This window comes from Rhinatrema bivittatum, chromosome 7 (genome assembly GCF_901001135.1).
Source record: "Rhinatrema bivittatum chromosome 7, aRhiBiv1.1, whole genome shotgun sequence".
NCBI lineage: Eukaryota > Metazoa > Chordata > Amphibia > Gymnophiona > Rhinatrematidae > Rhinatrema > Rhinatrema bivittatum.
Genome location: NC_042621.1, coordinates 182,690,175 through 182,717,908, shown reverse-complemented (window position 1 = coordinate 182,717,908; position 27,734 = coordinate 182,690,175). Strand labels below are relative to the sequence as shown.

The 27,734-nt window shown below is 45.9% G+C and overlaps 1 protein-coding gene across 1 annotated transcript in view; it reads left to right on the top strand.

Moving 5' to 3' along the window:
* Positions 1-27,734, top strand: part of ECHS1 (enoyl-CoA hydratase, short chain 1) — a 68,200-nt gene that overhangs the window by 22,371 nt on the left and 18,095 nt on the right. Inside the window, exons 4-6 of the mRNA XM_029609598.1 lie at positions 5,143-5,242; positions 11,615-11,719; positions 23,491-23,610. Of these exons, the coding sequence (XP_029465458.1) occupies positions 5,143-5,242; positions 11,615-11,719; positions 23,491-23,610 (325 nt within the window). The remainder of the gene's footprint in view (positions 1-5,142; positions 5,243-11,614; positions 11,720-23,490; positions 23,611-27,734) is intronic.

The following is a 27,734-nucleotide window of genomic DNA, read 5'->3' as shown; positions in this document are numbered from 1 at the left end:
TTTAAAAAAAATATATATATTTCTGTTGAAGGGAGTGCAGCTCTCAAGGATGCCCAGGTTAGGAAGCTAGCGGTATCCCCTCTAATTGACCTTTTGAGGTCTCAGCCCTGGGCAGCCATGTGTTCCAGTGTTATGGCTCGGGCATGTTTATGCTGGGTGCAATAGCTTCTCATACCCAGCACTGAGAGACATATCAGAAAGAGAAATCGAACAGCTGGAAGCTGGCTACTTCAGTGATAGCTAGAGTTTGCTGTGGCTGTGCAGTTGGGCATTGGATGTCTGATCCAAAATCACAGCTCACTAATCAGCCCTTTCAAGGAAAGCTTTTCTTTGGAGAGGATCTAGAGAATTTAGTCAGGCATCTCAGGGAGTCTTAAGTCTCATAAAATACCAGAAGACAAACCCAAGGAGGTTCTTAATGTGTTTCCAAATGGGCCAAAGTTCCTGGAAGCAAGATGCTATCAACCAAGGAAGAGTTCTTCTTGGAGGCAGTTCAGTATCAAAGTGCAGTCCTTTCTGGGAGGTCAAAGAGTTACTTGAGATAGTATCACCATCAATTCAGGGGGACTTAAGGATTCTAGAGGTCCAAAGTGTTCACTCTTTGGTCATACAAATCAGAAGATGGTTGTCCCAATTTTACGGAAAGTGGGCCCAGATAACTACAGACAAGTGGGTTCTTTCCATTATCAGAGTTGGTTACATTTTAGAATTTGCATGTCCAGTAGTTGACACATTCATGGTATTCCCATGTTTTTCAAAAGAAAGAGGTTGTGAGGTCTTCTCTAGACAGTTATCTTCAACTGGCAGTGATGGTACTGGTTCCAGAGAGAGAACAGGGTCTGGGTCTTTATTCCATATATTTTGAGGTACCAAAGAAGGAAGACAATTTTGACCTGTTCTGTAGCTCAGGGGATCTGATATAGGTGGGTAATAAATGAGTTTAAATAAGTAAATACATTTTGAAGAAAGTGAATGCTTCTGTAAGGAATAAGTGGATTGCTTTTGTCTCATGGGTTGGATCTTGAGAGAAGAAGGTTAAGAGACGAGGGCTATTTGGAAGAGGTGATTTTGACATTGCTGCAAGCCAGGAAGGCATTAACTTCCATTTGCACAAGTTCAGGTTTGGAAAATTTTGGAAGTCTGGTGTTGGGAATCTGCATTGTCTCCCTTTGAGGCCTCTGTTTCAATGAAGTTTTCCTTTTTTTACAGAAAGGTTTGCAGAAGGGGCTAGTGCTGAAGTTCCTGAAGGTTGAAGTAGCTGCATGATCTTGTTACATTGAAAGGTGTAGAGAGCTTCTTTGGCTTTGCACCCAGATTTGCATAGAGGTGTGAAGCATTTGCATTCTCTGCTTAGGAAATTGGTACCTTCGTGGAATCTCAATTTGGTTTTAAAGGCCTTGTGCACAATTGCGTTTGAGCCCATTAGATTTGATACTTAAAATAGTTTTCCTAGTAGCAATTTGCTTGGCGAGGCATATTTCGGAGCTACAAGCCTTGTCCTGCAGCGATGCTTTCTTCCTGTTTTCAAAGCATTGGATTTCAATTCATACAGTTCCATGATTTTTTTCCCAAGGTAGTATATTTTCATTTAGCTCAGTCGGTGGAGTTGCCTTCTTTTCTGAAATCCAGTTTTGATGCTGGCGGTCCAGTTCAGGGATCTTCACATACTGGATGTTCATAGGGTTCTTCTAAGGTATTTGAAGGTTACAAATGTTTTTCAGAAGACAAATCTTTTTTTGATGTTCAGTGATCTCAAGAAAGGTGAAAAGGCATCAAAGGATTCTTTTGCCAGATGGATTAGATTTGTAAAGATTTTGCATTTCCGGAAGGCCTAAAAGCTCACTCTATTAGGAGCCAGGCAGCCTCTTGGGCAGAGAGTTAATTGGGGTGTCTGCAATTTATTTGTAAGGTGGCGACTTGGTCTTCTCTCTCTACCTTTTGCCAAATGTTACAGATTGGATATATGGGATTCTGATGCAGCTGCTTTTGGGGCAGATGTCTTGCAAGCACGGTGTGTTGTGTGTGTGTGTTTGTGTTTTTTTTACATTCCCTTCTGAATTAATGTGGCCTGGGTACATCCCATCCATCTAGATTGGTCTGGTGGATGATGATGATGAAGAAGAAATTGATTCTTACCTGCTGCTTTCCTTTCCTTGAGTCCTTCCAGACCATTCCACCCATTTAAACTGAAGCCTGCTCTACTATGTATATAGAGTAGTGTAAGAAGAATTTTGATTTGTAGTTTTATTCAGAACTTTCATACTCTCTTGGTGAAGGGTACCCTGGCCTAGTTTTTTGATCATCAGAGTTTGATTACACCTGCTTGTAAGGGGTTGCTGACTTTTTGCTTTGGCTCTAGATATAGATTTACTGGGAGATTGCAGGGGCACAGTGTCTAAAGTACCTAAAAGTACAGTAAAGCTGCCTGGACTGGTAGGACTCAAGGAAAAAGAATTAGCAGGTAGGAACCAGTTTCCTCTAGTGGCTATTCAATAAGCTTGAGCATTAGCTGCCTAGTTTAGGCTTTCCCAAACAGTGTGCTGTGGAAGAAGCATATGTATGATGTCAGACTTATGCTCAATCTCCAGCAACAGAAAATAGCTTTCTGCTTTTCTTCACCCCCTCCCCCTTCAGGCAGTGTGTGTAGAAAACAGGAGGCAAGGGCCTGCTGGAGAGAGTAGAGTAATTTTGTCTTCTAAATTGCTGTATCCTGTCCAGCTTCATTCCCTCCCCTTCTGCCTTGAGAGGCCTGCTGTCAAGGCAGCATATATATGTGTATAGCACGGGAGGAGAGGGGCAATGAAATCAAATATGCTTATGTCACTTCCTATGCAGAGCTGGGCGACTAGACTGCTCTCTTCTCGCTACCTTCGGGACACGGGGTGGGTGGGGGCTACGTATGTGTCTTTCCTTGCTGGGATTTTGGCTATTTACGTCACGTCTTCTCTTCTCCAGCAGGCTGTTGATAATTTATTTATTTATTTTATTTATTTTTAATTTTTATAGACCGAAGTTCTTGTAGGAACTACAAATCAATCCGGTTTACATACAACTTTTAAATGCCCAAAAAGAGTAGTGGGCTTTACATAGAACAGTTGAACAATAAAACAGGTAACAATAGAACTAACAAATTATGGAACAAATAGAATAGATAACCAATTAAACATAGTAATGTAGTAATAAATATTATATAGAAAAAAAAAAAATATAAAAGAGATAGAGTAAATGGAGTGTGAGTAAAGTATAAATACAAAGATGAAAGAGCTCAAAAATTAAGGTACAGTTGAAAAAAATTGTAATAGGAAAAAACAGTGAGATAACCCATGATTTGGGTTAAAAGACTTGATTAGGTAGCATTAGATATCTGGGAAGGCTTGACGGAAAAGCCATGTTTTTAGCTTTTTTTTGAACTCCTGATGACTTGGTTCTAGTCTTAGATCTGGGGGGAGCGCATTCCATTGGTGGGGGCCTCCTGAAGATAGTGCTCTTTTGTGGTGCTAGTCCCTTTCTTCCTCCAGTAGACTGGGTCATCAGGCAAGCGCATGGGGAAAAGGGGGTTGCACGCGGCAGAAATGTCGACTGTTGGGTGAGGATGGATGGCGGGGGGGGGGGGAGGTGCAAGGCAGAAGGTTCACTTAGAGCGCCTACTAGCCTTGCACCGGCCCTGCCTGTGGGCTGAGGACCAGCTGGCACATGAGTACTGTAATATAGTTTTGGCCTTAAAACATGCTTTACTTTCCCGTCCATGCTTTGAATATCAAACTTTTTGTAAATCTATTAATCTTGCTAGCCGATCCCCTATGTTTTGTTTTTTTGTTTTTTTAGGTATTGGGGCCTTTTTGTAACCTGATCCTTATCAGTTCAAATATCATTAATAGATTTTAATTTTAAAATATTAACCAGAATTGTAATACATTTTAATAGCTACATTTGTTTCATATCCTGTAAAATTACAGGCTTATTTTTTTTTGTTTTACCTTTCCATACCAGTTTTAAATGTTCATACACAGTACAAACAGTGTGACTGCACCAGGCCCCCACACACAGGCCTAAAGACAGGTGGAACGGGCTTGGTTGTGGCCTGCTGGAGAGAGGTGGCACTGGGCCAGCTGAGTGGAGAAGTAGTAAAAGCTCACTTAGTTCTATCACTGTTGGCAATATTAGGTTTCTGATTTTGAATTTATTATATGCTTTTTTAATGTATTTTTATGTATTGTAAAATGATATGAAAAGCACTAGTTAACCAGGAGCTTCACGGCATCACTTATGTCAGAGTGACTTGTGATCAAGGAATCTAGCTTATAAAATGTTTAAATATTTTCTTATCGGTCATATGGCATTCTGCACACACCAAATTTTTGTGTAAATATTTGATGTATGCTGGGTGAAAAAAAAAATTAAACCTAAATAGCTGAATGATTAGCCATTTACTCCTCAGTTCCTCTGGTTTTGGAAACCCCATTCAGCTTAAAAAAAACACAACAAAAAAACTTTCAGTTCCTGGTCTGAATATCTATTTCACATTCCTGCTGCAGTTTATGAAGAAATCAACCCATGGTATTATTTTGGAGCACATTTTATTAAGCCTTCTAGAGAAAGACCACTACTCTACTTTAATATCACTCCTCCCAGTGTTTTCTCTTTTTTTTTTTTTTTTTTTTGTAAAGAAACCAGCAAGATAAGCTGGCATTAGAACTTAGAACAAATCCATCAACTTCTGAAAACTGGCTGGGTCCCCTGAACTTTGTGCGAGATATCTCGGTCAGCCCTTTGTTTGCGGCAGCAGTTGTAAAAGCCATAGCAAAGCCTGCCTTTCTTTTGTAAAGTGCATAGTTTTACTGAAACAACACTTTTGACAGAACCACTGGGTCTGCTCCTTTGAACAGTCCACTTCAGCTATGCTTTGCAGTGCGAAGTACCTGAGGCTTGCAGGTACAGTGAACTCTTAAGATAAAGATATTTTTTAAACATATCTGCTCTGCCTTTACCCTTTACATTCAGAATGAGACCCCAGGAGATGAGCGACGATTCAAAAAGATCGCTTTCTTTGATTTGATAATCTGGATTGGCAATTAGTAAAAGTTTTAAGAAGCTTAATGTGATAAATATTAACACTTTTTTTTCCCCTTCTTTTTACTGAAGCTTGGGGGTGGTTGTGAACTGGCTATGATGTGTGACATCATTTATGCAGGCGAGAAGGCACAATTTGGGCAGCCTGAAATTCTGCTAGCAACCATTCCAGGTAAATAATTTTTCAGTTGTGTGTTGTTTTTTTTTTTTTTGTTATTATTTTTGAGTAAAGCTGATTCTTTCTTAGGAATGCATGTGCTTGTGACTTTTTTATGCAGTGCATTCAAAGTGCTTGAGATAAGCAAGCAAAAACAGCCATGTGCCAGAGAACAGACTCAAGCCTGACCCTGTTAAAATCTTTCATAAACTTCTTTATTTGTGACCAAAGCAAACAAAATCAGCTCTGCTATTCTTTGCTGTTCAACAAACAAATGTAGTAATACAGCTTACAATTCAGCAGTATTCTTTCTCTAGGCTTCCCTCTCTCCTCTGGGCCTCCTGTTCCTGGCTAGTTAATGCCCCTTTCCCAAGGACCTCTGCTCAGTGTCAGGATTCCCTGCTGTATTAGGCTTAAGGTTGGTTCTCTGGAGCCAGTCTTTTAAGATGCTATGGGGTTTTCTCCTGTAAACCCCTTCACAAGCTATTATAGTCCAGGACAACTGTCATGCAGTTGGCCTTGGCTCATTTTTCTGACATGAGGGAGCCAAATGGAAAAAATGACACAGAACGAGGAAAAGAACATAATTAGCATTTTAAGGCAGTGTTTCCCAAGCAGTTGTGCTATTATACCTGATCAGAAACAGCATGGAAAAGTCATCACTTCCTGATGCTCAAGTCCAGACCAGCACCTGGATTCAGCCCTCTGCATCTAGCAGCAATCGTGGCCACAACAGTGGCTGAACATGCAGATGCTCCTTTCTGAGAACATGTATCGTCTAAGCATGCCTTGCCTTCCTAGCTCCAACATGAGCCCTGAAGTGTGGGAATTAACAGCCAGCATGGATAGCTGAGCTCCAGTTGTGAAGCGCACACATTGTACACAGTGCTGTATCCCTCCTTTTGAGTTCTTCCAACCTCTTATCTCCTGGCTGAGTAAGATCGTGAGTGTGCACTGAACATTGGGAGGTTAGTATTCAAAATTAAATAGGCTTATCCGGCTAATTTACATGGGATATTCAGCAGCATGGCTGAGCTCTTGAATATCTCTGTATTTGGTACCACTTAGCCAGATAAGTTATATCTAGCTAAGTTAGACCTGGTCTGATTTATCTGGTTAACTTAACCGGATAAGTCTGAATATCGGGCCTTATCTGGTTAAGTTAGCCAGATAAGTAGCACTGCCCCTGACTTATCCAGCCAGCTACTTAAGTGATGACCAGTGAATGTAGCCAGATATTCTGCAGCCACCATATAGCCGGGTAAGTAGTTTGAATGTCTGGCTTTAGAGACGTGACTCACTGAGTGTTGGGAGCAGCCACTGTGGAGGAGCTTTTGCAGCCAAGGAAACCGATCTGATTGCCTTTACCACCCGACTTTGCCCTTTTCCTGCAGTTGTGTATATAAAGGGAGTTAGTCCATTGTGAAAGGTTCATGTGTGTCTCTGCCCCTTCTCTCTCTCTGTTTTAAAATTTGGAGAAAAAACTGTTGGGATTTTCAGTGCCTCACTAGCTTTTTTTTTTTTTTTATTTAATAGTCTTTTCCATGTCTGCACTGCCTGGTTCATGGAAGCTGGTGTAACACTATTTTTAGTGTGCCTTGAGCTTGAAAAGGTTGGACATTTAAGGTGACTATGCAGGAGATTGCAGACAGATTTTGAATGTGACTGAATGGAGAAGCTTTGATTCCACAGGAAGAATGTTGGTTACAGTATGTGAAAAAGCATAGCTGGGATTGGATGCAGAATAGAAAATGTTAGGCTGACAGGAACGTAGAGGAGCTGACCCCCTTTCAAGCCTACTGTATATCCAAAAGTTGAGCTGGGATTTGGCAGAGTCTCTTCAAGCCTTATACATGGTGAGCTTTTGGTGATGGCTGAGCATCCAGGTGGAAATGATCTTGAGACAGCTTGACATTTTGTGCTGAATACCTCCTTGATGGGAGAGAGGTTTTAATAAGTCGGCATAAAGGTGATAAAACAAGCAGTGAGAACTAGTGAGAGTATATAAAGAGAAAAAGGTATGATCTTAATAGCTAAGGTTAAGTAAGGAATCCAAAGGGGTGTGGGTTGTGTAGCTTTATTTTATGTTTGGGTTTTTGTTTTTTTTTTAAATGTACAAGCAGAGACCTATAGGACTTGATACAAACTAAGGGAAAGAGGTGAACAGTCAAAGTGAGGATGAAATGTGGAGAATATGGTGCTGTGTTTGTGGTAACAAGCAGGAGCAAAGAAAAAAATTAAGACTTGAGACAAGGTCAGTTTTTAGTAGTAGTGAGTAGGGATGTGAATCGTTTTAGGACGATTAAAATTATCGTCCGATAATTTTAATATCGTCTTAAACCGTTATGGAACACAATACAATAGAGATTCTAACGATTTATCGTTATAAATCGTTAGAATCGTGAGCCGGCACACTAAAACCCGCTAAACCCCACCCCCGACCCTTTAAATTAAATCCCCCACCCTCCCGAACCCCCCCCAAATAACTTAAACATTTCCTTGCCAAATCCTACCTCCTTCAATCCCCCACCCTCCCGAAATGACTTAAATTACCTGGGGGTCCGGAACGGCAGCGGTCCGGAACGGGCTCCTGCTACTGAATCTTGTTGTCTTCGGCCGGCGCCATTTTCCAAAATGGCGCCGAAAAATGGCGGCGGCCATAGACCAACAGGATTCGACGGCAGGAGGTCCTTCCGGACCCCCGCTGGACTTTTGGCAAGTCTTGTGGGGGTCAGGAGGCCCCCCCCAAGCTGGCCAAAAGTTCCTGGAGGTCCAGCGGGGGTCAGGGAGCGATTTCCCGCCGCGAATCGTTTTCCGTACGGAAAATGGCGCCGGCAGGAGATCGACTGCAGGAGGTCGTTCAGCGAGGGTTCCGGCGCCTCGCTGAACGACCTCCTGCAGTCGATCTCCTGCCGGCGCCATTTTCCGTACGGAAAACGATTCGCGGCGGGAAATCGCTCCCTGACCCCCGCTGGACCTCCAGGAACTTTTGGCCAGCTTGGGGGGGGCCTCCTGACCCCCACAAGACTTGCCAAAAGTCCAGCGGGGGTCCGGAAGGACCTCCTGCCGTCGAATCCTGTTGGTCTATGGCCGCCGCCATTTTTCGGCGCCATTTTGGAAAATGGCGCCAGCCGAAGACAACAAGATTCAGTAGCAGGAGCCCGTTCCGGACCGCTGCCGTTCCGGACCGCCGCTGGACCACCAGGTAATTTAAGTCATTTGGGGGGGGTTCGGGAGGGTGGGGGATTTAATTTAAAGGGTCGGGGGTGAGTTTTAGCGGGTTTTAACGATTTTAACGATATATCACGATATTTTACCCCCCCAAATGGCAACAATACGATTCCCTCCCCCTCCCAGCCGAAATCGATCGTTAAGACTATCAAGGACACGATTCACATCTCTAGTAGTGAGAGAAGTGAGAATTTGTACATGTAACAGAACAATTCAGTTAAATAGAATTGGAGCCTGGATTGAAGATAAAGTAGAAAATGGGTGATAAAACCTGGAACATGGACTTTTTTGAGTTTAAAAAGAAAGGAAGTTGGGCAATTAATTTGTAACTAGAATTTGTAACTAGAGGCACTGGGAGAAGATTCTGTAAGAATAGAGGTGCAGCTGCCTGCCTGATAGTGCCAAGGAACATTCTAGAAATAAGAGCTGGAGGGGGGAGAAAGTAATGGAGAAACAGAGGTGCATATAGAGAGAATGAAAGATGGACTATGATCAAAAATGGGTATGGTAAGTCCTGTAAGTGAGTGGTTTTCAGCCTGACCAGTGGGGGACACGCAGGCAAGCAATGTTTGAGGATATTCATGATGAGTATGCGTGAGAAGAGGCAGTGCATGCAAACATCTACTGTGCACTCATGCGCTGCCTCATCTCATGCACTGAAAAACTGGCTGGGTTGGGGGAGGAGTCAAGATGGCCGCCCGGTAGAGCAGCGCGCTGTTTGAGCTCCTAAGCCAAGTAATACAGAATTTACTTGCTGATAATTTTCTTGCTATGGGGAGAAAGCGCAAACCGTGGGGAGAGCCTTACCCTGCTGTCTCCGCGTTGACGCCAATCTGCGGCCCTATGGATGCCCACATCGTGCGCAGAGACACGGAAGGAATACAGCCGTTGGAGAGTTGTGGAGGAGAAGATGAGCTTCCTTCTCTCCCAGGCTCTGTCACCCTTCAGTCCCGCTGAAGGAATGCCGCCGGTAAACCCTGCCGAGGAGAGAGTTGCTCCTGAGACGAGGGAAACTCAGTCAGACCAAGGTGTCGAAGGGCGGAGCCCAGCAGGCTTCGGAGGAGCAACGGCCTCAGCAGACGCTCCAGGGAACATCGGTGAGCAGACCGGCGTTGAAGGAGAATCAGCTTTGGAAAGACAGGCTGGAGCTGCTGCAGTAACCCCTATTATGAACATACTACCAGTGGTAAGACCTTCAGAATTCACTTTGGAGACTAAATGGGAAACTATAGTAGAGATGAGAGCCTCTATTTTTACAACAAGTTAATCCTATAAATGTTAAAGTTAACCAGCTGGAAGAAAATGTGAAAGTGCTAAGTAACACTACTACAGAGCTGGAACATCAAATTGTGATGAACAGACAACAAATATCTGGAATACAAACAGTACACTCAGCGATGTTAAAGGAGAGAAATAGCATGGCAATGAAATTGGAGAATTTAATTAAAAATAGGAATCTAAGGTATATAAATTTTCCTCAGGTTCCTTTAATTTCTCCCAGAGACATGTTTAAAAGATATCTATTGGAAGTTTTACAAATAGATGAAAATGCAATCCCACCGATTACTAAGGTTTTTTTATTTACCTAAACCTAGAAGATTACAGGAGCAATCGGAAGGAGTATTAGCATCCGAGGCTATACAGAATCAATCACTGGATATCTCAAACATCTCAGAGACTTCAGATTCAGATTTGGCAATACCAGCAACGTTGATAGTGACGCTTGCACTGGAACATGATAAGGAATGGTTATTGCAACTAGGTCTCCATCATAGGACCAAAGTATTTCTTCACTGTAATGTTAGAGTCTTTGTCACTTCCTCCCCCCCCCCCTTTTATCTTCTTTTACCCTTTTGTAAACATGTTATTTTAATTTTAGTTTAATTCTTTTTCCCCCACCTTTCCCTTTACTTTCTAGTTATTATGTTTCAATATTTTCTAATTGTATTATGTTAAACTTGTTCGATGTAAAGCGCCGCTACAGGCACTAGTTTTATGTTACGCTGTGAACCGATGTGATATCATTGATGAATGTCGGTATATAAAACCTTTTAAATAAATAAATAAATAAATGTCTCACAGGAGACACAAAAAAGGAGGAAGGCTTTTCTTTTATTAAGGCCTCAGGTCTTGCAAATTGGGGGGGGCTTATTACTTAAAGTTCCCATGTAAATGTATAATAATAATACTTATATTTTTTTGACCCCCCCCCCCCCCAGTTGACGCAGTTTCTAATAGGGAAGAATGCGGTAACACCAGCCCCACCAAGTATAGCTCTTGCAAGCTCCTCATAGTCATTTAGTCTCTATATCTACCGAGCATATTTTCCTATATTATTGTAGTAAAAGAACTACCTTCTGCATTACCTTAAGTTGAGTATACTCTGTCCCCCCCCATTATTTGAGGACTTTATACAGTGATAAATAAGATTGTATTTCCTGATTGCAAATTGTTTTTGAATGTAATTGTTATCTCTGTATTTTCTTTCAAGATGTAATCTTGTCAAATTCTTAAAATGCATAAAGATAAAATTTAAAAAAAACACTGGCCGGGTTCCCCCCCCCCCCCCCCCCAAAGGACTGTGTAGAGAGGACAGAAGGAGGAGAAGTTTGAGTGGCAGGAAATTCCTCCTGTGAGAAGCAGCAGCAAAAGAAGAGCGGATAGCCTGAACTTTTTGATACAGAAGCTACTGCTGGCAGAGGGCGTACAGATTTGGGTGGGGGTGTGTGTGTGGGGAGGGGGTGAACCATGAATTAGCAGGCGAGAATAAATCGGGGTTGGATGAGTGTGAAGAGGTGAGAGAATAGAAAAAGCTTTTGGCCTCTGCTAAACCTTTGATAGTAGGAGGAAGAAGTTTTAGTGGATAAAGGTGTCAGCGGAGAGAAACCTTTTTTCATATAAGGTAGTTTGTGCAGTGCTGAGAATGGGAAGAGTGGTGAAGGGATAAAGATTTTTTTTTATAAGATGGAATATCACATTCTGCAAAATAAGCATTGGGATTATTTTTATTCAGTGCTACCAGTTTTAAGCATAGTGATAAGCTTAAGTTGCTGCTTCCCCCCCCCCCCCCCCCCCCCCCTCTCAGCAGTTTCTTCCATCTTTAGTATATCTCTTGGCTTTCTGGAACCTATAAAATGTTCACATTTTAACTTTTAGGTGGAGGTGGAACTCAAAGACTTACAAAAACAGTTGGGAAATCATTGGCAATGGAGATGATCCTCACAGGGGAGAGGATATCTGCCCAGGAAGCTAAACAAGCAGGTACAAAAACAGGTTCCAGTGCATTGAGACTTTGTTCTGAAAGATTTCTGCATTCTCGATGTTGAGGTTGCACCCTTGGCAGGTCAGCCTGATTGGTGTTCATCTACTGATGGGGTCTGATGGTCAAACACCATCAGTAGATGAACACTGAGATTGTCATTCTCCTCATGTTGGTCACGTGAATTAAGTTCCCTTTTTTAATACTACTTCCTTTAATGTGTTCGTCACACTATTGTGTGTGTTCTCAGGAATGTGAGAGACCTCTGGCTAGTGAAAACTAGTGTGGCTAGGAAACTTTCTTCTACACCCTCAACATGCAGCCCAGATTCTCCATTGCCCCACTATCGCTTTTTAGTACTGAGCACCACCAGTGCATCTCATTCCTGATGTGCAGTCCTCCATAGTGTGCAGTAATTGAAGGCCATGTTACCTTGGATCTGCTAGCACACTCTCCAGGGGCTAGTCTGAAAGTCTTAAAAAAAAAAAAAAAAAAATCTATAGTCTTTTTCTGTATGACTTGTATCCTTCTAAAAATGCCTTAGAGCACCCATTAATCACAGGGAGTTTTATCTTAATTTTGCTGCTGTGCCTTTTTGATATTCTAAAATGTATATGCCCAACTTAAATGATAGATGTAGTTGAGTGGAGACCAGAGGTGCATTAAGTCTGACCTAACATTTGTCTGTATCTAGCTGTCCAAGGAGAGGGAAAACAGGCACGTATTACCGCTCCCTCCTGATTCCAGATACATAAGTCCACACAAGTTCCGCTTCACCTGTTTGACACAGCATGTCCAATTTTCTGAGTTTATGTACCGGTGTAGATTATAACAGTCCAAAACCCAAAAATAAACTGTGTACTAGTTAGAGAGCTAACATAACACCCAAAAACGCCAAACCGATTGTAAACCAATTTTTGTAAGACCCTCTATTCACGAGCAGCCATATTATGTGTTCAACTCGTTTCTCATAGGGGTCACTATTCCTTTTAATCATTCGAAACAATCAATTTTTGTTATCTTTTTCAAAAAAAATTTTTTAAAAAGTTACTCAACCAAATTTTGATAATCAAAAATGCAACGGATACTTATCCGCACTGAAAAGGTCCCAGGTAACCCGACATGGCCATGTTTCGGACCGCTGTCCTGCTTCAGGGGAAGGAAAGGAAACCAATTCAGATCCTTGTAGCCTTGTAGAAATTTTCTTCTTGCGGCGTCTTTATTCTGTGCCAGTCCTCCATTGTCAAAATATTCCATAATTTCACCAGCGTGGGTTCCCTTTTTAATTCAGAAAAAAATGCAGACATCTTCCATCTTGTTACCGGCCTGCTGTATCTTCCATCTTGTTACTGGCCTGCTGTATCTTTCTGCCGGAGGGAGGTCATGTATATTCAGAAGTATTCTAAAATACCTTAAGGATTTAACTGCTAGAAGTGAAATATACTTGAGGCTGATGACGTCAGCGGAGCGAGTGGTTACCTGACCCACGGCTCCCGACTGAACCGGTGGGAATCGCCCTAATCTGCGGCCATCCAGCGCTTATTTTTTGCGAAAAACCCGGCGAAATTCAAGGCAGCACTCAGCCCATGTCGAGCCGCAAAAAAGATATCGACTTCCACAAATTTTCCTATCAAAAAGTGGATCGTGAAAATCGGGCCGAAAAATCCAAGATGGCGGCCGCGACTGCCTCGGAGCTCTCGGAGGGGGAGGAAGATCGGAACGCGGCTGCCGACTCGGACATCCCTAATCGGGGTGAGTTTAAACTGTGGTTCAGAGAGTTGAGACACGACTTGCAGGCGTTTAAGAAAGAAATTCGGGAGGTGGTGGGAGAGCTCCGGGAAGAGGTCAGCGACATGGGCCGGAGGATTTTTGAGTATGAGACACTCACTGAAGCCCAGGCAGAAGCAATGAAAACACTAGCCGCTGACAATAAAAATACTTCCCAGGAACTCCAGCAACTTTCCCTGAAAGTGGAGGACTTGGAAAATAGGAGCCGCAGGATGAATTTAGGATTCCGCGGCATTCCGGACACTCCAGATTACGCTGACTGCGCCCAGGTTATCTCCAAACTTTGCATTAATATTTTGCAAAAGCAGGAATCCTCGGGAGGCAATGGATCAATCATACCTCACACAGTGAAAATTGAGAGGGCTCATCGGGCCCTGGGCCCTCGGCTCGCCAACAGAGTGAAGGACATTATTGTCTGCTTTCATGAATATGCTGTAAAAGAAAGGGTGCTGCTGGCGGCAAGAAAACAGGGGCCCATTATGCTGGATGGCCATGAGGTACAGCTTTTTGCGGACCTTTCCCCTATTACGCTAAAACGGCGCGCTGAATTGCGACCTGTCACAGAGATATTGGTGAAAGAAAACCTCCGGTACCGCTGGCTGTTTCCTTTTGGGATCAGTTTTTCCTGTCAAGGCCGGACCTATAAAGCCCAATCTCTCCGGGAAGCGGCTGGCTGTCTGAAGGACGCGGGGCTCAGTGTTCCGGATTTCCCTTCTCCGCCCTCCCCCACGAACCAACAGAGGGAGGAACCGCGCTGGCAGAGGACGGGAAAGGGTGGAAAAAGATTGCGCCGTACTCCAACTCCGGAACCAATACAGTCGACAGCTGATACTACTTGAAGGGATCGGCGGATCCAGAAGTTTCTTCAGTTCCTGTTCACTGCATCCTGGATGGCTGCGTTGTTGAAAGCTGTTTATTTTTCTTTGGTGATTCCCACCGGACGGGGCAGCGGGAGTTCTGCTGTGCCATGCCTCTAATCGCTGGGCCGTGTGCCTATCGACTGCGGTCGAGTGGGAGGGGGGGGGGGAATGGGGTTTTCTAATCTTGCAGGCCTTTGTGGGTTACGCTTTCTGGTCTCCAATCTCTCTGGCGGGCCTGGTTCCTCTTCTGAGGCCCTGGATTCTGCACCTATCCCCGGTTGGGCTGTGTAGCCAGTGTCTTCCTTATCATACCCTGCCATGACGAAGTTTCGGCTATTTTCTTTGAATGTGAAGGGATTAAATTCTCCACGTAAGCGTAAACTTTTATTCAAAGACCTGCAGCGGGGGCAGGTGGCTGTGGCCATGGTGCAAGAAACTCATCTTAAGAGACTGCATGAACACCTGATGCGTTCTCCACACTACCCTCATCAGTTCTGGGCGGCGAGCTCCAAGTCTTCACGCTATGCAGGGGTGGGAATTATGTTCCAGAAAGACTTTGCTTTTGAACTACTCAAGTGTGTCGCTGATCCTGAGGGGCGATTCCTCTTGCTTAATATCTTGGTGGCAGGGGAAAAATACACGTTGGTTAACGTGTATGCTCCTAATACGGGTCAAGCAGTTTTTTTTACTAAATTGCTTAGGACTGTACAGAACCATCTAGAGGGCCATCTTTTAATGGTAGGAGATTGTAACATTTTGCTTCACCCTAAGCTAGATTCTTCGGCGGGACGGGGATCTATCCCTAAGAAGGATAGGCGTAGCCTTATAACTTTCCTGCACCATTTTATGTTGGAGGATGTATGGCGATTTTTTCACCCCCAGCAAAGGGAATATACATTTTACTCCCACCCCCATAATCTCTATACGAGAATTGATTATATTTTTGTGGATAGGGGTTTTCTCCACAGGGTGGTCGGACCAACAGTAGACGCCATTACGTGGTCCGACCATGCACCTCAGTGGGTGGATCTAGTGTTTCCTCTAAACGATAAGGGTCAGAGGTTTTGGAAGTTGAACGATGGCCTTCTGGAGGATAAAATGTTTGTGTCACAATGTAAGGGACGTATCCAAGAGTACTTACATCTTAATGAGTCCCCGGATATTTCTCCTATAACTATATGGGACTGTTTGAAGGCGGTAGTGAGGGGAGAGCTTATCGCACGTGCCTCATTTGTTAGGAAGGCTGAGACACGAGAACGAGTGGCCCTTATGCGTAACTTAGTGGCTTTGGAGCAGCGGCATAAACAGCCCACGGAGTCCGTGAAGGAGCGGATTGACTGCTGTCGCTCACAAGTGGCAGCATTGGATGCTGCTCAGATAGCGCTTGCTTTGGAGCGGGTGGAGCAAACGTATTTTGAGGGGGGTAACAAGGCTGGTAAGCTCTTGGCTAATAAACTAAAGGTGAAGCGCATGCAGAACCTTATTACTAAAATTAAAGATGAACAGGGTGTCCCCCTTACGTCCAATGAGGATATACGTTCTCGTTTTCTTAGATTCTATGCCACTCTTTACCAAAAGAATCCCAATATTGTAGGGGAGGACATAGAGGCCTTTTTGCGGGATATTTCCTTGCCCCGTTTAGTGGCTGACCAAAGCGCGGCTTTGGATGCTGTTATTACTCCTTTGGAGGTCTCCCTCACCATTAAGCAGTTGAAGGTGAACAAAGCACCTGGATTAGATGGCTTTACAGCTCGGTTTTATCAATGTTTCTCTGCTGAGCTTTCCGGTCCCCTGGCATGGATGTTTAATGCCCTGCGAGGAGAGGGTCATTTAGCCGCTAATTCCAACGTAGCTGGGATCACCATCTTGGCAAAGCCGGGCCGAGATGCCACTCAGTGTGGCTCATACCGGCCTATATCTTTGTTGAATATAGACCTTAAGTTACTAGCTAAAATACTGGCCAACCGGCTTAATCATTATATAGCGCAGCTGATACACCCTGATCAAGCGGGTTTTATCCCGGGGCGTATGGCCTCCGACAATGTTCGGAAAGTCATGGATTCCTTATGGTGGGCTCAGCATAACAAGCTTCCATTTTTGTTAATGGCCATGGACGCAGAAAAAGCTTTCGATCTGGTCCATTGGCCCTTTCTTTTTCGGATGTTAGCCGCTATGGGTTTTGGCCCCTTTTTCATCCAATGGATACAAAGATTGTATGAGGAGCCCAAAGCATGCATAAAAGTAAATGGCGGGTACTCCACCTACTTTTCTGTGGAGCGGGGTACTCGGCAGGGGTGTCCGCTGTCCCCTCTTTTATTCGCCATCTTTACTGAACCCCTAGCTCAGATGATACGGGAGACTGCGACCATCACTGGCATTGAGGTGGGGACCTTTTCGTCCAAATTGGCAATGTTTGCTGACGATGTGATTTTAACACTCACGCATCCTCTGCGCTCACTCCCAGTGGTCGTGGACCTCATAAAAGCCTTTAGTAAGGTCTCCGGATATTCCATAAATTGGGATAAAACTGAGATCCTCAATATTTCCCTTTCGGGTTCACAGGTGTCTGAACTTAAGGCAGCTTTTCCCTTTCGGTGGGCTAAAGATAAACTGAAGTATTTGGGGGTGTATATTGGAAATAAGGGAGATGCTTTTACTCTCAATTACCCCCCTTTACTGGCCAAAATATATAAAGAACTGGAAGAGTGGAGCAGATACCACATTTCTTGGCTAGGGCGTATAGCAGCTTTCAAAATGAATATCTTGCCAAGATTATGTTACCTATTCCAAACCTTACCTGTCAGGGTGCCGGAGGTGCTGTTGGTGAAATGGCAAAGACGTTTTATGAAGTACATTTGGCAGGGCAAATGTCCCAGGGTGGCACGTAAGGTACTTTACCGCCCCAAAATACATGGGGGGCTGGCGGTTCCCAATTTGGTGTGGTACCATGCGGCAGCGCATCTACGTATAGTTGCGGAGTGGCATAGGACGGGGAGGGGGAAGCCTTGGATAGCTCTAGAGCAAGCAATTGTGGGGATCCGTCCGTTATCTTCTCTGGTGTGGCGGCCTCGCTCGGATTGGCCTAATATGCGGGAGTTATCCCTGCCTATGCAACATACTGTTCAAATGTGGTACGCGTGGAGGCGAGTTTTCTTAGGTAAGCGGATTGGGTCTATTAACTCCTCCCCCTTCTATCATGCGGATTTCCTAAACGGGAAAGCGTATCAGGTTTTCAAAGGCTGGCTCGATAGGGGTATCCCTAATTGTGGCCAGTTATGGGACAATGGGGGGTGGTTGCCCTTTGAGACTATCCAGACTAAATTTGGCCTAGATCCTTGGGATCGCTATCGTTATAGCCAGCTACAAAACTACAGTACGCATTCCGGATTGAGGAGCGATCTTCAGTCTCCGGTATCTCTATTTGAATCGTATTGCAGGGCAGTAGAGAAAATCCCCAGTTTACTATCCAAAATATATAAATTGCTCAACCAGGATTTGCATTCCCCCCCGGCGTATGTTGCTGCGTGGGAAACTGATTTGGGGGTGACCCTGGCGACAGACGCCTGGGATGATATTTATTCGAAGATGGGGAAGGGTATCATTTCCGCCACTCTCATTGAAAATGATTTTAAAATACTCTACAGATGGTACTACACCCCTGAACGACTTCACCGTATTACCCCTCAGGTGTCTGATAAATGCTGGAAGGGCTGCGGGGCGACGGGTACCTTTTTTCATTTATGGTGGGAATGTCCCTTGATATCCCGGTTATGGGAGGAGGTCTCTGCCTGGCTTTCAGCAGTCTTGGGGGAGTCTGTGCTACTTACACCACTGCAGGCCTTTCTCAATGGGGACCTGGGGTCCGGGGATATGTATTTTTCAAGGTTTGTTAAGTTTGTTGTCTCGGCTACCAGGTGTGAAATTGCGCACCATTGGAAGGGAACAGTATTTCCCACATTGGCGGCTATTAAGGCGAGGGTGGACAAGGTTTATCATATGTGTAAGATAACAGCTCACAAACACAGTTTGCCCTCTTTCCAGAAGGTTTGGCGGCCATATCAGCGCTGGCGAGCGGAGCTCCTCGCTCAGTGAGTGTCGCTGCTTAAAGATTGCGCACTGGTGGTGGCCTCTTTATTATTCTGTCCAGGGTCCGGGGTTGAACTTGGGCTCTTCGTTATGCTATGTATACATGCTAATGAGATTGGATGTGGTGGTATGATGGTTTCTGCAAGATGGGGGGAGGGGGGGGGGGAATAACACAATAACACAATTCCGTAGAAACTCATTTTTGTGTTTTGAAGTTTATTGCATTCTGGCATTTCATATTTGATGCATATTTTGTTATGTATTTTTGTTCCTGATGTTTCTAATAAAAATTTTAAATCGAAAAAAAGAAGTGAAATATACTTGCCATTTGCTCCTGCCTTCTGCTGCTGCCACCCTCCCTCCCACTATTTTTATTTAGAGGGTTGTATGACAAGTTCATGGTGAGTTCAGGCCCTCTCCCTGGGACCCCAGTCAGAGCTAAAGTCTTTTATTTTATTTAGATCTTGCTCATGTTTTTTCATTAGTAGCTCAAGGCAAGTTTAAGTTTTTACTGCTTCCCTCTGCCATCATCCCAGAGTCCTGCCAGCTGAGAGAATGCATTTGCCAAATGAGCAGACGAGTGAATTTGTGCAACCTGTCTGAGCAAAGAGTGCCTGGCTCTAATTATGGTTTTAGGAGGAGCTCAGGCAGATAGCATTATGTAAAGGAGTCCTTCAGGGACATTGTACAGTGATCCCATCTCCAGTCTGGGGACACCCCCCCTCCCGATAGCTTTGATTAGCATTAACTTGGGGTGGCAGGAAATGACCTTGTAGCTAGAATTTGTCTTCCAGGTGGTGATATCTTCATACTAAGGATGCATCTTCAGAGAAGATGCCCAGGAGGGTGGGAAATGGACTGTGTTTGGTGATTGATCATTAAACAACTGAGATGTTGGTGACCAAGAGTACTGCTTGGTAACTTGCTTGTCGGGTATGAAGGTTACTGACATGTGTTGCATAGATAGATAGGATTTTAAAGTGCTTGAGAGTTGCTGGCTGTTACATAATAACGATAGCTGAAAAAGACCAGTCAATCCAGTCTGCCCAGCAAGTTTCCCATGGTAGTAACTACCGCTCCATGCAGGAGTGGTAGTTACTACCACTAGTAGTTACCTCAAGTCTTATGTTAAGGGAAGCAATAATTACAATCCAAACCAAGCAACTGTCAAACCCATTACAAAATTGTTAGCAATGTTTATACAAGGTAAGAAGCCTTCATGATGATTCAGAAAAGGCTGCTTGAACGTGCTTTGCTTTTGGACTTGACCATAGAAGCAGTCCAGTCTTAACCCTCATGTCTGCATATCAGTAGCCCACACTGTAAAAGTCAGGCCCAGTGTTGGCTTGTCTGACTCAGTCCCCTTTTTCCTCTACCGTTGACGCACAAAGCAATGTTTTAGTTGCATCACAAGTATCAAGCCTACCCAGTTAAGGTTAGTAACTGCTGCTCTGTGCAGGTTACCCCCATGCACCCTTTTTCTTTATTTCCAGTCCCTAGTCCTTAAGGATCCACAGTGTTTTTTCCCATGTGCTTTTTAATTCATATACTGTTTTCGTCCTCGCCACCTTTTCCAGAAGGAAATTCCAGGGATCCACCAACCTCTCCGCGAAGAACTATTTCCTGATGTTGATTGAGTTGTACCCCCTTGGAGCTTCATTTCATGACCCCTAGTTCTACAGTTTCCAATGAAAAAATTTCAAAGCTTGTGCATCAATAAACCCTTCCATGTCTTTGAAGCTCATCATATCTCCCCTGCACCTATTGTACATATTTAAATCCTTCAGCCTCTCCTCAAAAGTCTTCCAGTACTGACTCCACACCATTTTGGTTGCCCTTCTCTGAGCCACCTTCATCTTGTTCTTATCCTTTTTGATATATGGGTTCCAGAACTAAACACAATACTCCAAGTGAAGCCTCACCAAGGACCTGTACAAGGGCATTATCACCTTTTTCCTGCTAGTTATTCCTCCCTCTATGAAGCCCAGCATTCTTCTGGCTTTAGCTATTGCCTTGTCGCATTGCTTCGCTGCCTTCAGATCACCAAACACTATCACCCCCAAGGTGCCTCTCCCATCTGTGCACATTTAGCTGTGCACCTCTCCTCTCCCCCATCACATACAGCTCTTTTGGATTACCACACCCCAGATGCATGACTCTGCACTTCTTGGCATTGAATCCCAGCTGCCAAGTCTTCGACCACTCTTCAGGCTTTCTTAAATCACTTTTCATTCTCTACTCCTTCAGGTGTGTCCATCCTGTTGCAGATCTTAGTATATCCACAAATAGACAAACTTTACCTTCTATCCCCTCTGTAATGTCACTCATAAATATATTTAACAGAACTGGTCCCAAAACTATATATACCCTGTGGCACTCCACTTTAACACCGTTCTTTCTTCAGAATGTGTTCTATTTATCATTACATGCGGTCTCCTGTCATTAACCAATTTGTAATCCACTCCTCCACCTTGGTGCCCACTCCCAAGTTTCTCATTTTATTTACAAGCCTCCTGTGTGGGACCATATCAAAAGCTTTGCTTAAAATGCAAGTAAATCACATCAAGCGCTCTTCCTCAATCCAATTCTCTAGTCACCCAATGAAAGAAAAACAAATTTGTCTTACAGGACTTCCCCCTGGTGAATCCATGCTGCCTCTGGCCCGGATTGTAGATAAGTTCACTATCCTGTCCTTCAGCAGAGTCGTCATTAAATTTCCCACCATGCAGGTGAGGCTAACTGATCTGTAGTTTCCAGCTTCCTCTCTGTTTCCACTTTGTGAAGCAGGACCACCACCGCTCTTCTCCAGTCCTGTGGCACCACTCCCGTTTCCAGGGATTTATTGATCAGGTCCTTCAGTGGCCCCTCCAGCACATCTCTGAGCTCCCTCAGTATCCTGGGATGTACCTCATCTGGCCTCCATGGCTTTGTCCACTTTCCCTTTACTTAGCTCATCCCATGCATTCTGTACATGGGGTCTCATCTACCCCACCGCCATCCACTGTCCATCTCCAGTGTTGTCTTTAGTAATCATTGAACTGCAGTATTTGTTTAATATTTCTGCTCTTTCCTCATCTTTCTCCACACATTGCTCTGTCGCCTTTCAATGTCACTATACCACCTCTGGCCATTCTCCTTTTTTTGATATATCTGAAAAATGTTTTGTCACCTTGCTATACCTATTTGGCAATCCTTTCTTCTACTTGACCTTTTGCTTTCCTAATTTTTTCACTTTCACTGTTTTCTTCCCTGTTTTTCTCTTTTTGGGATCCTTTGTACTTCTTGAATGCTGTTCTTTTTGCCTTTATTTTTTCAGCCACCTCTTTTGAGAACCAGATCATTTTTTTCCTCTTACAGTTTACTTTCCTAACATAAAGATGTGTGGCCTGTGTAATTGTTCCTTTTTAATTTGGCCCACTGTTCCATATAGTGCACGTGGATACCAATGACACAAGGTGTAGGAGGGAAGTTCTGGAGGCCAAATTTAGGGGTCTAGGTAGATTGAAATCCAGTATCTTCAGCACAGATTTCTCCAGAAATGCTTCCAGTTCTGCATGCAGGAACCCAGAGTCTCAAATATAATAGAGTATATTACAGCAGTTAAAGACACACATGGTCCCGCCAATCTGCCCAGCAAGTTATTCAGGATAGTAACTCCCCTCCATGCCTTCTGAAGGGTGGTAACTGCTGCTTCATGCAGTGCAGAAATGTTACAGCTAAATTTAACTTGGAATATTGACCCAAAAACCCCCCACTGCTTATAACACTACAAAACTTTTTTATCAAAATTTTTTTTCAATCTAAATTTTAAGGACACAGTAAAAGAATAACCAAACAGAACACAGTAATTCACAAAAAATGTTTAAACAAACCTGGAGAGAAAAAAGCTAGTTCATTCCAAAAATTAGTTCTGGCTGCAAGTGCCAGTCATAAAATTGTAATCATTACTAACGGAATAAAACACTCCCCAAAATTTTGAATGGTAACACAAATGGTGAAAAATATACTACATTTTGAATTAAACTCAAAATGAGCAAAAAAGAACTGCAGAAAACTTCCAGAAAATCAGGCTATCGTCCAAACAATCCCACTAAAGGCTTCTTCAGGGAGATATTGAGTAGGCAAAGAACAGTGGCAGTTATCTTCAGTTTTGACCTGTAATCGCTTGAGATGACAGAAAATTTAGATGTCCAAACTGCGTAACAATAGATGGGTCGCAATCTGTGTGTTATCAGATCTTATTTAAGCAACATGACTTTTGGCAAACCTCCATGTTAGTTTATGGTGGTGAAGTTCAATAGTATAGCTAGATTAAAAACCCACAAAAAACTGCTTTGAACAAGTTCCTAGAGGACAGGTCTATTAGCCTGGTATGCTTTGGGAATGCAGCCTCTTCTGGGATCTAAGATTGAACAGAATGGCTCTTGTTTTAAGATCTGTTGGATGCTTCCTAGTGAGCTGAATTGTTTACTTAGAAGGGCTGCTAGGACCATTGATCTGAGCTCATATGTCCTTTATGTTATAATGCATGCCAGGTTTGTTGCTTCAGAAATACTAGGTTACTAGTGAAAGGTCCCCTTGTTGCTAGAGTACTCTTATCTATAACAGCCTGTCTGTGTTGGGGCCAGTGCATGTGTATGTATGTCTCTGGGCACCTCAGCCTCTTTGCCTGTTCCTGTGTATGTTTACATGTGCGAGCCTCTGTGCATGTATGTAGGAGCTTCTGGGTACTTGTGCAGTTGAATACACTTGTGCACGCGTGTACACATTTGTGTGTGGGAACATGAAACAGGGCTTCGCAAACAGAGCATATTAGTAACATCGGCCGGCATTGAATGGGTTGTCTGGTCAGTAGCGACTTATGTTTGTGGGTGCCTCTGCCTGAGAGTGTGTGTGTGTGTTGGTGTGTACTTAGGTGTGTTTACCACAGTGCTTTGCAGACAGCATATTATCTTTGCACATTGCACCTTCCACTGTTTCATTTTTATCTCTGTCTCATTGTTTGCTGATACTGCCCTGTTAACTTTTTCTTATGACAGGCCTTGTTAGCAAAATTTATCCAGTTGAGAAATTAGTTGAAGAAGCCATCCAGTGTGGAGAGAAAATTGCCAAAAACTCTGGCCTTATAGTCTCAATGGCGAAAGAAGCAGTTAATGGAGGTGAGTGAGAAAAATAGTTTTAACCCAAGTAGTTTCTCTGCTTGGCATTTAACTTCAGCCAAATATTCAGTGCTGAATGTGCTCTGCTAAAGTTATCCAGGTAACGTTGCCACTCTTCCCTTACTGAAAATTTGCATTCTCCCAAAGAAAAACTAGAAGTCTGTAAGTGGCCAGTCTTTCCCCCACTGGTTATGAATAAAAAATGTTGTTGTGTGGGCAAGGAGACTTCCCTCCCCCCCCCCCCACCCACACACACCTCCCAATGTAAATTTAAAATAGTCCTGCAGTGAGTGGCACCGATTTCCACATCCCCACCCTAAAAAATGCCCTGTAAGAGTGGGAGCAGGGGAGGCTTTTACTGCTTCCACGCTGCTGTCAGGTACAGTTTTGGGTGAAGGGAATTTTTTGTTTAAAAAAAACCCCCAAAACTTCTTTTAAGATATGGGTTGGCATGGGAAGGTTGAAATCAGTGTTGCTTGTTGCAGGGCAGCTTTGTATTGGGAAGTTGGGATCTGCCTTCACGCTAGGGGGTTTGCATACAGTTGGTGGGGGGGAAGGGCGGTCCTACGCCCCATTCTTTAATCTTATTGGTAGCTGCAGTAGGGGAGGAATCTACCAATCAACCTAATAAATGAAGGTTGACCGTGCCGCAAATGCGCAGTAGAGAGCAACTCTACTGCGCATGTGTGGGCGAGCACGTCGGTCACAGCAGAGCATCAGCTGCTTGAAAACATGGCGGCGGCATCGGCGAGGGGCAGTGGCGGCATCGGCGAGGGGCATCGGCGGCGAGGAGCTGTAGCGGCATCGGCGGCGAGGGGCAGCGGTGGCATCGGCGAGGGGCAGTAGAGGGAGGCAGCATCGGCGAGGGGCAGTAGGAGGCGGCATCGGCGAGGGGCAATAAGAGGTGGCGGCGAGCAGTAGCAGCGGCGGCGAGAAGCAGCGAACCCGGTGGTGAGGGAGGGGAGGGGAGAGTGAGGGGGAGAGGGGGAGGGGGTGGGAGGGTGAGAGTGAGTGGGGGGGGGGTGGGAGGGAGGAGAGGGTGAGAGTGAGTGGGGGGGGGGGAGGGTCAGAGTAGCCCGTTGTTACGGGCTGTGAGCGTCAGCTGGATATCAACATGGCGGCGACTAGGAGCGGCGGCCAGTAGCGTCCGTGAGGAGCAGCGAACTCTGTGGGGAGGGAGGAGAGAGTGGGAGAGAGAGTGGTGGGAGAGAGGGAGGTAGGGGTGGGGGAGAGGGGAGAGGTGGGGAGGAGTGAGGGGAGAGGGAGAATGAGGGGGAGGTGAGAGACAGAGAAAAAGGGAGTGGAGGAGGGAGAGGGGATGGGATTGAGAGAGGGTGGGGAGTGACTGAGGGAAGGGGAGGGAGGTGAGAGTGAGGGGAGGGAGGCAGTGGGAGACAGAGGGTGAGTAAGATTGAGTGGAGGGAAGGGGGTGAGTGAGGGAGAAAAAGTGTAGAAGGGTGCTGTGTTCAAAAATGGACTGAAAAAAAAATTTAATGTTGCCCGTTTTAACGGGCTTAACAGCTTGTAGTATATAAATGATGGTTTGTGTATGTTTGGTTAATTTTAGGACATGAATTTTTCCAACCCGAGTTCCCTGTACGTACCAGGATCAGTCCAGGACACCTGGGTTGTGACTCCGCACCAGTAGATGGAGACAGACTAAAACTTGTGGGCGGAGCCATATATGCCCCTGTGCCAGTCACAGCCCCTCAGTCTTACTCTGTCTCCAGTAGATGGTGCAGGTCCGGTCACAGCCCTGCCTGCCCTGGTTCTGGTACTCCGTCAGGGTCGGTTCTTTTTTTATTCCTTTAGGCCAGTTAGGCTACGTTGTTTTCTGTTTGGGTAATTTTCCAAATTGTCCCTTAGGTCCCTTCGCCCTGCCTCCCAGGGGGGTTGTGAGGTTCTGAGGGGACCACCCCCCCCTGGTTGAGGCCGCTGCTAGGGTCGAGGACCCAGCTGGCCTAGTAGCAGCGTCAGGGGTGACACCGGGGAGCCCGGTTCACTCACCCCTGCTGGATTAGGGCTCCAGGACCGTGGACAGCGACAGGCCTTTTTGTTAAAAAAAAAAAAAAAAAAAAAAAGGTTTGCTTTTATTTTCTGCCGGCTCTCTCTTGCTTCGCGGCGCCGCTCGCAGGGGGGGGCGCCGCCGACGGGGGGAGGCCGTTCGAATTTTTTTCTTCTGTTTTCGTCGCTCCTGCTGCTCCGTCTTCGCGCCTCTTCGCCGGCATGCCTCGCGGCTCGGTCTGCCGGGCCTGTGGCTCGGCGCGCGCGCAAGTCTCTGCGCGGCCTGCATCCCGGGCGGAGAGGGGTCGTCGGGGGGCGCCTCGGGGGGCTCGTTCTCGGCCCGCGCGATCGCCTCCGCGCGGGGGGGGGCGCCGTAGAAAAGCCCCAAGAGCTTTTCCCGATCAGCGCGGGAAGTGGCGGCCATTTTGGCCACGGGCCGCGAAATGGCGCGGGAATCGGCAGGGCCTTCGGCCTTGCCTCCCGCGCTTTCCCCGCAGCGAATCGCGGTCGGAAGGGGTCCCTCGGGGGACACAGGGTCCCCGGGGAGTCCCGATGATTTTTCATCGGATTCGGGCTCTCTTTCGGAGGACCTTGCGCTTTTGTTGCGCAAGGTCCTAAAATACAAAAAAAGCAAGCGCGGCCGGAGTGAGGCTCGCAGAGCTCCACCGCTGAAGAGGTCCCGGAAGCCTTCGGGGGTCGCGGAGGGACCCCAGGGCACCTCGCGGGGGAAGCGGCCTCCACGTGGCGTCCCACAGGAGGCCGACACCGATTCCTCCCCCGAGGAGGACGCTGATTCCCCTGAAGAGACCCAGAAGGGGCCCGACGATGTAGGAGCGGACGGCTCCGCTACGTCCGGCGTAGCCAAAGGCTCACAGGCTGTGGAAGGAGACGATCCCAAAGTGGTCAGGCTCTTCCGTAGGGATGAATTGCCACCTCTAATTCCAGCTATTATCCAGGAACTGGGAATAAACCCCCCTCCGGCGGTGGTTCGTCAGGAAGCGAACATGGATCCGGTCCTGTTAGGCCTCACGGGTCCAGCAGTTGCTTTTCCGTTCCATTTTTCCTCAACAGACATCATGTTCCGGGAATGGGACACCCCGGAGTTAGGGTTGAAGGTCAGCAAGGCCATGGACAAACTTTACCCGCTTCCGGAGGATGCGCTGGACCTTCTCAAGTTTCCCAAGGTGGATTCGGCGGTTTCGGCGGTAACGAAAAGATCTACTATCCCGGTTACGGGTGCTACAGCCCTTCGGGACCTTCAGGACAGGAAGCTGGAAGTACAGCTCAAGAAGATTTTTGAGGTTTCAGCGCTAGGAATTCGGGCCGCCATGTGTACGAATTTCGCTTTGAGAGCGGGCTTACGCTGGGCTCAGGTCCTTCAAGCCAATGCGGACCTTTCGGCAGACGAGGCAGCGCAAGCGGATAAGTTGGAAGCGGTAATAGCATATGGCGCGGATGCACTCCACGATCTACTGCGCACTTCGTCTAGATCCATGGTGGCGTCGGTCTCGGCTCGCCGCCTCCTGTGGCTACGCAACTGGGCGGCGGATGGCTCTTCAAAGGCTCACTTCGGGGCGCTGCCATTCAAGGGTAAATTGCTGTTCGGCAAGGAATTAGATGACTTGATGGCTTCCCTGGGGGAAAATAGGGCTCTCAGGTTGCCCGAAGATAGATCCAGGTCGCGGCCTTCCTTTTCAGCCAGGTCCCGCTTTCGTGGGCCCAGGAGGGCGCGGCCTCAAAGGTCGTCGGGGCACTCGTTCAGGTCTTCCTCCTCCCGTACCCCACAGTGGCAGCAGCAGCAGCAGCAGTCCTTTCGTGGGAGGCGTTTTGGTAGACCAGGGGGTGCCCTGGCCATCACGGCGCCCAAGTCTTCACAATGAAAGAGGGTCGGCCCTTCTCCCGCAGCAGCCTCGGCACGCTGTTCCCAACGTCGGGGCGCGGTTGCTGTCGTTTTACGAGAGATGGGCCGGAATAACGTCGGACCAGTGGGTCCTCACCGTGATAAGTCACGGCTACGCGTTAGATTTTGCTCGCATTCCAGTGGACAAGTTCCTTGTGTCACCCTGCAAGGCTCCCGAGAAGAAAGTGGCGGTGCTAGACACCATCCGCCGCTTAGAGGA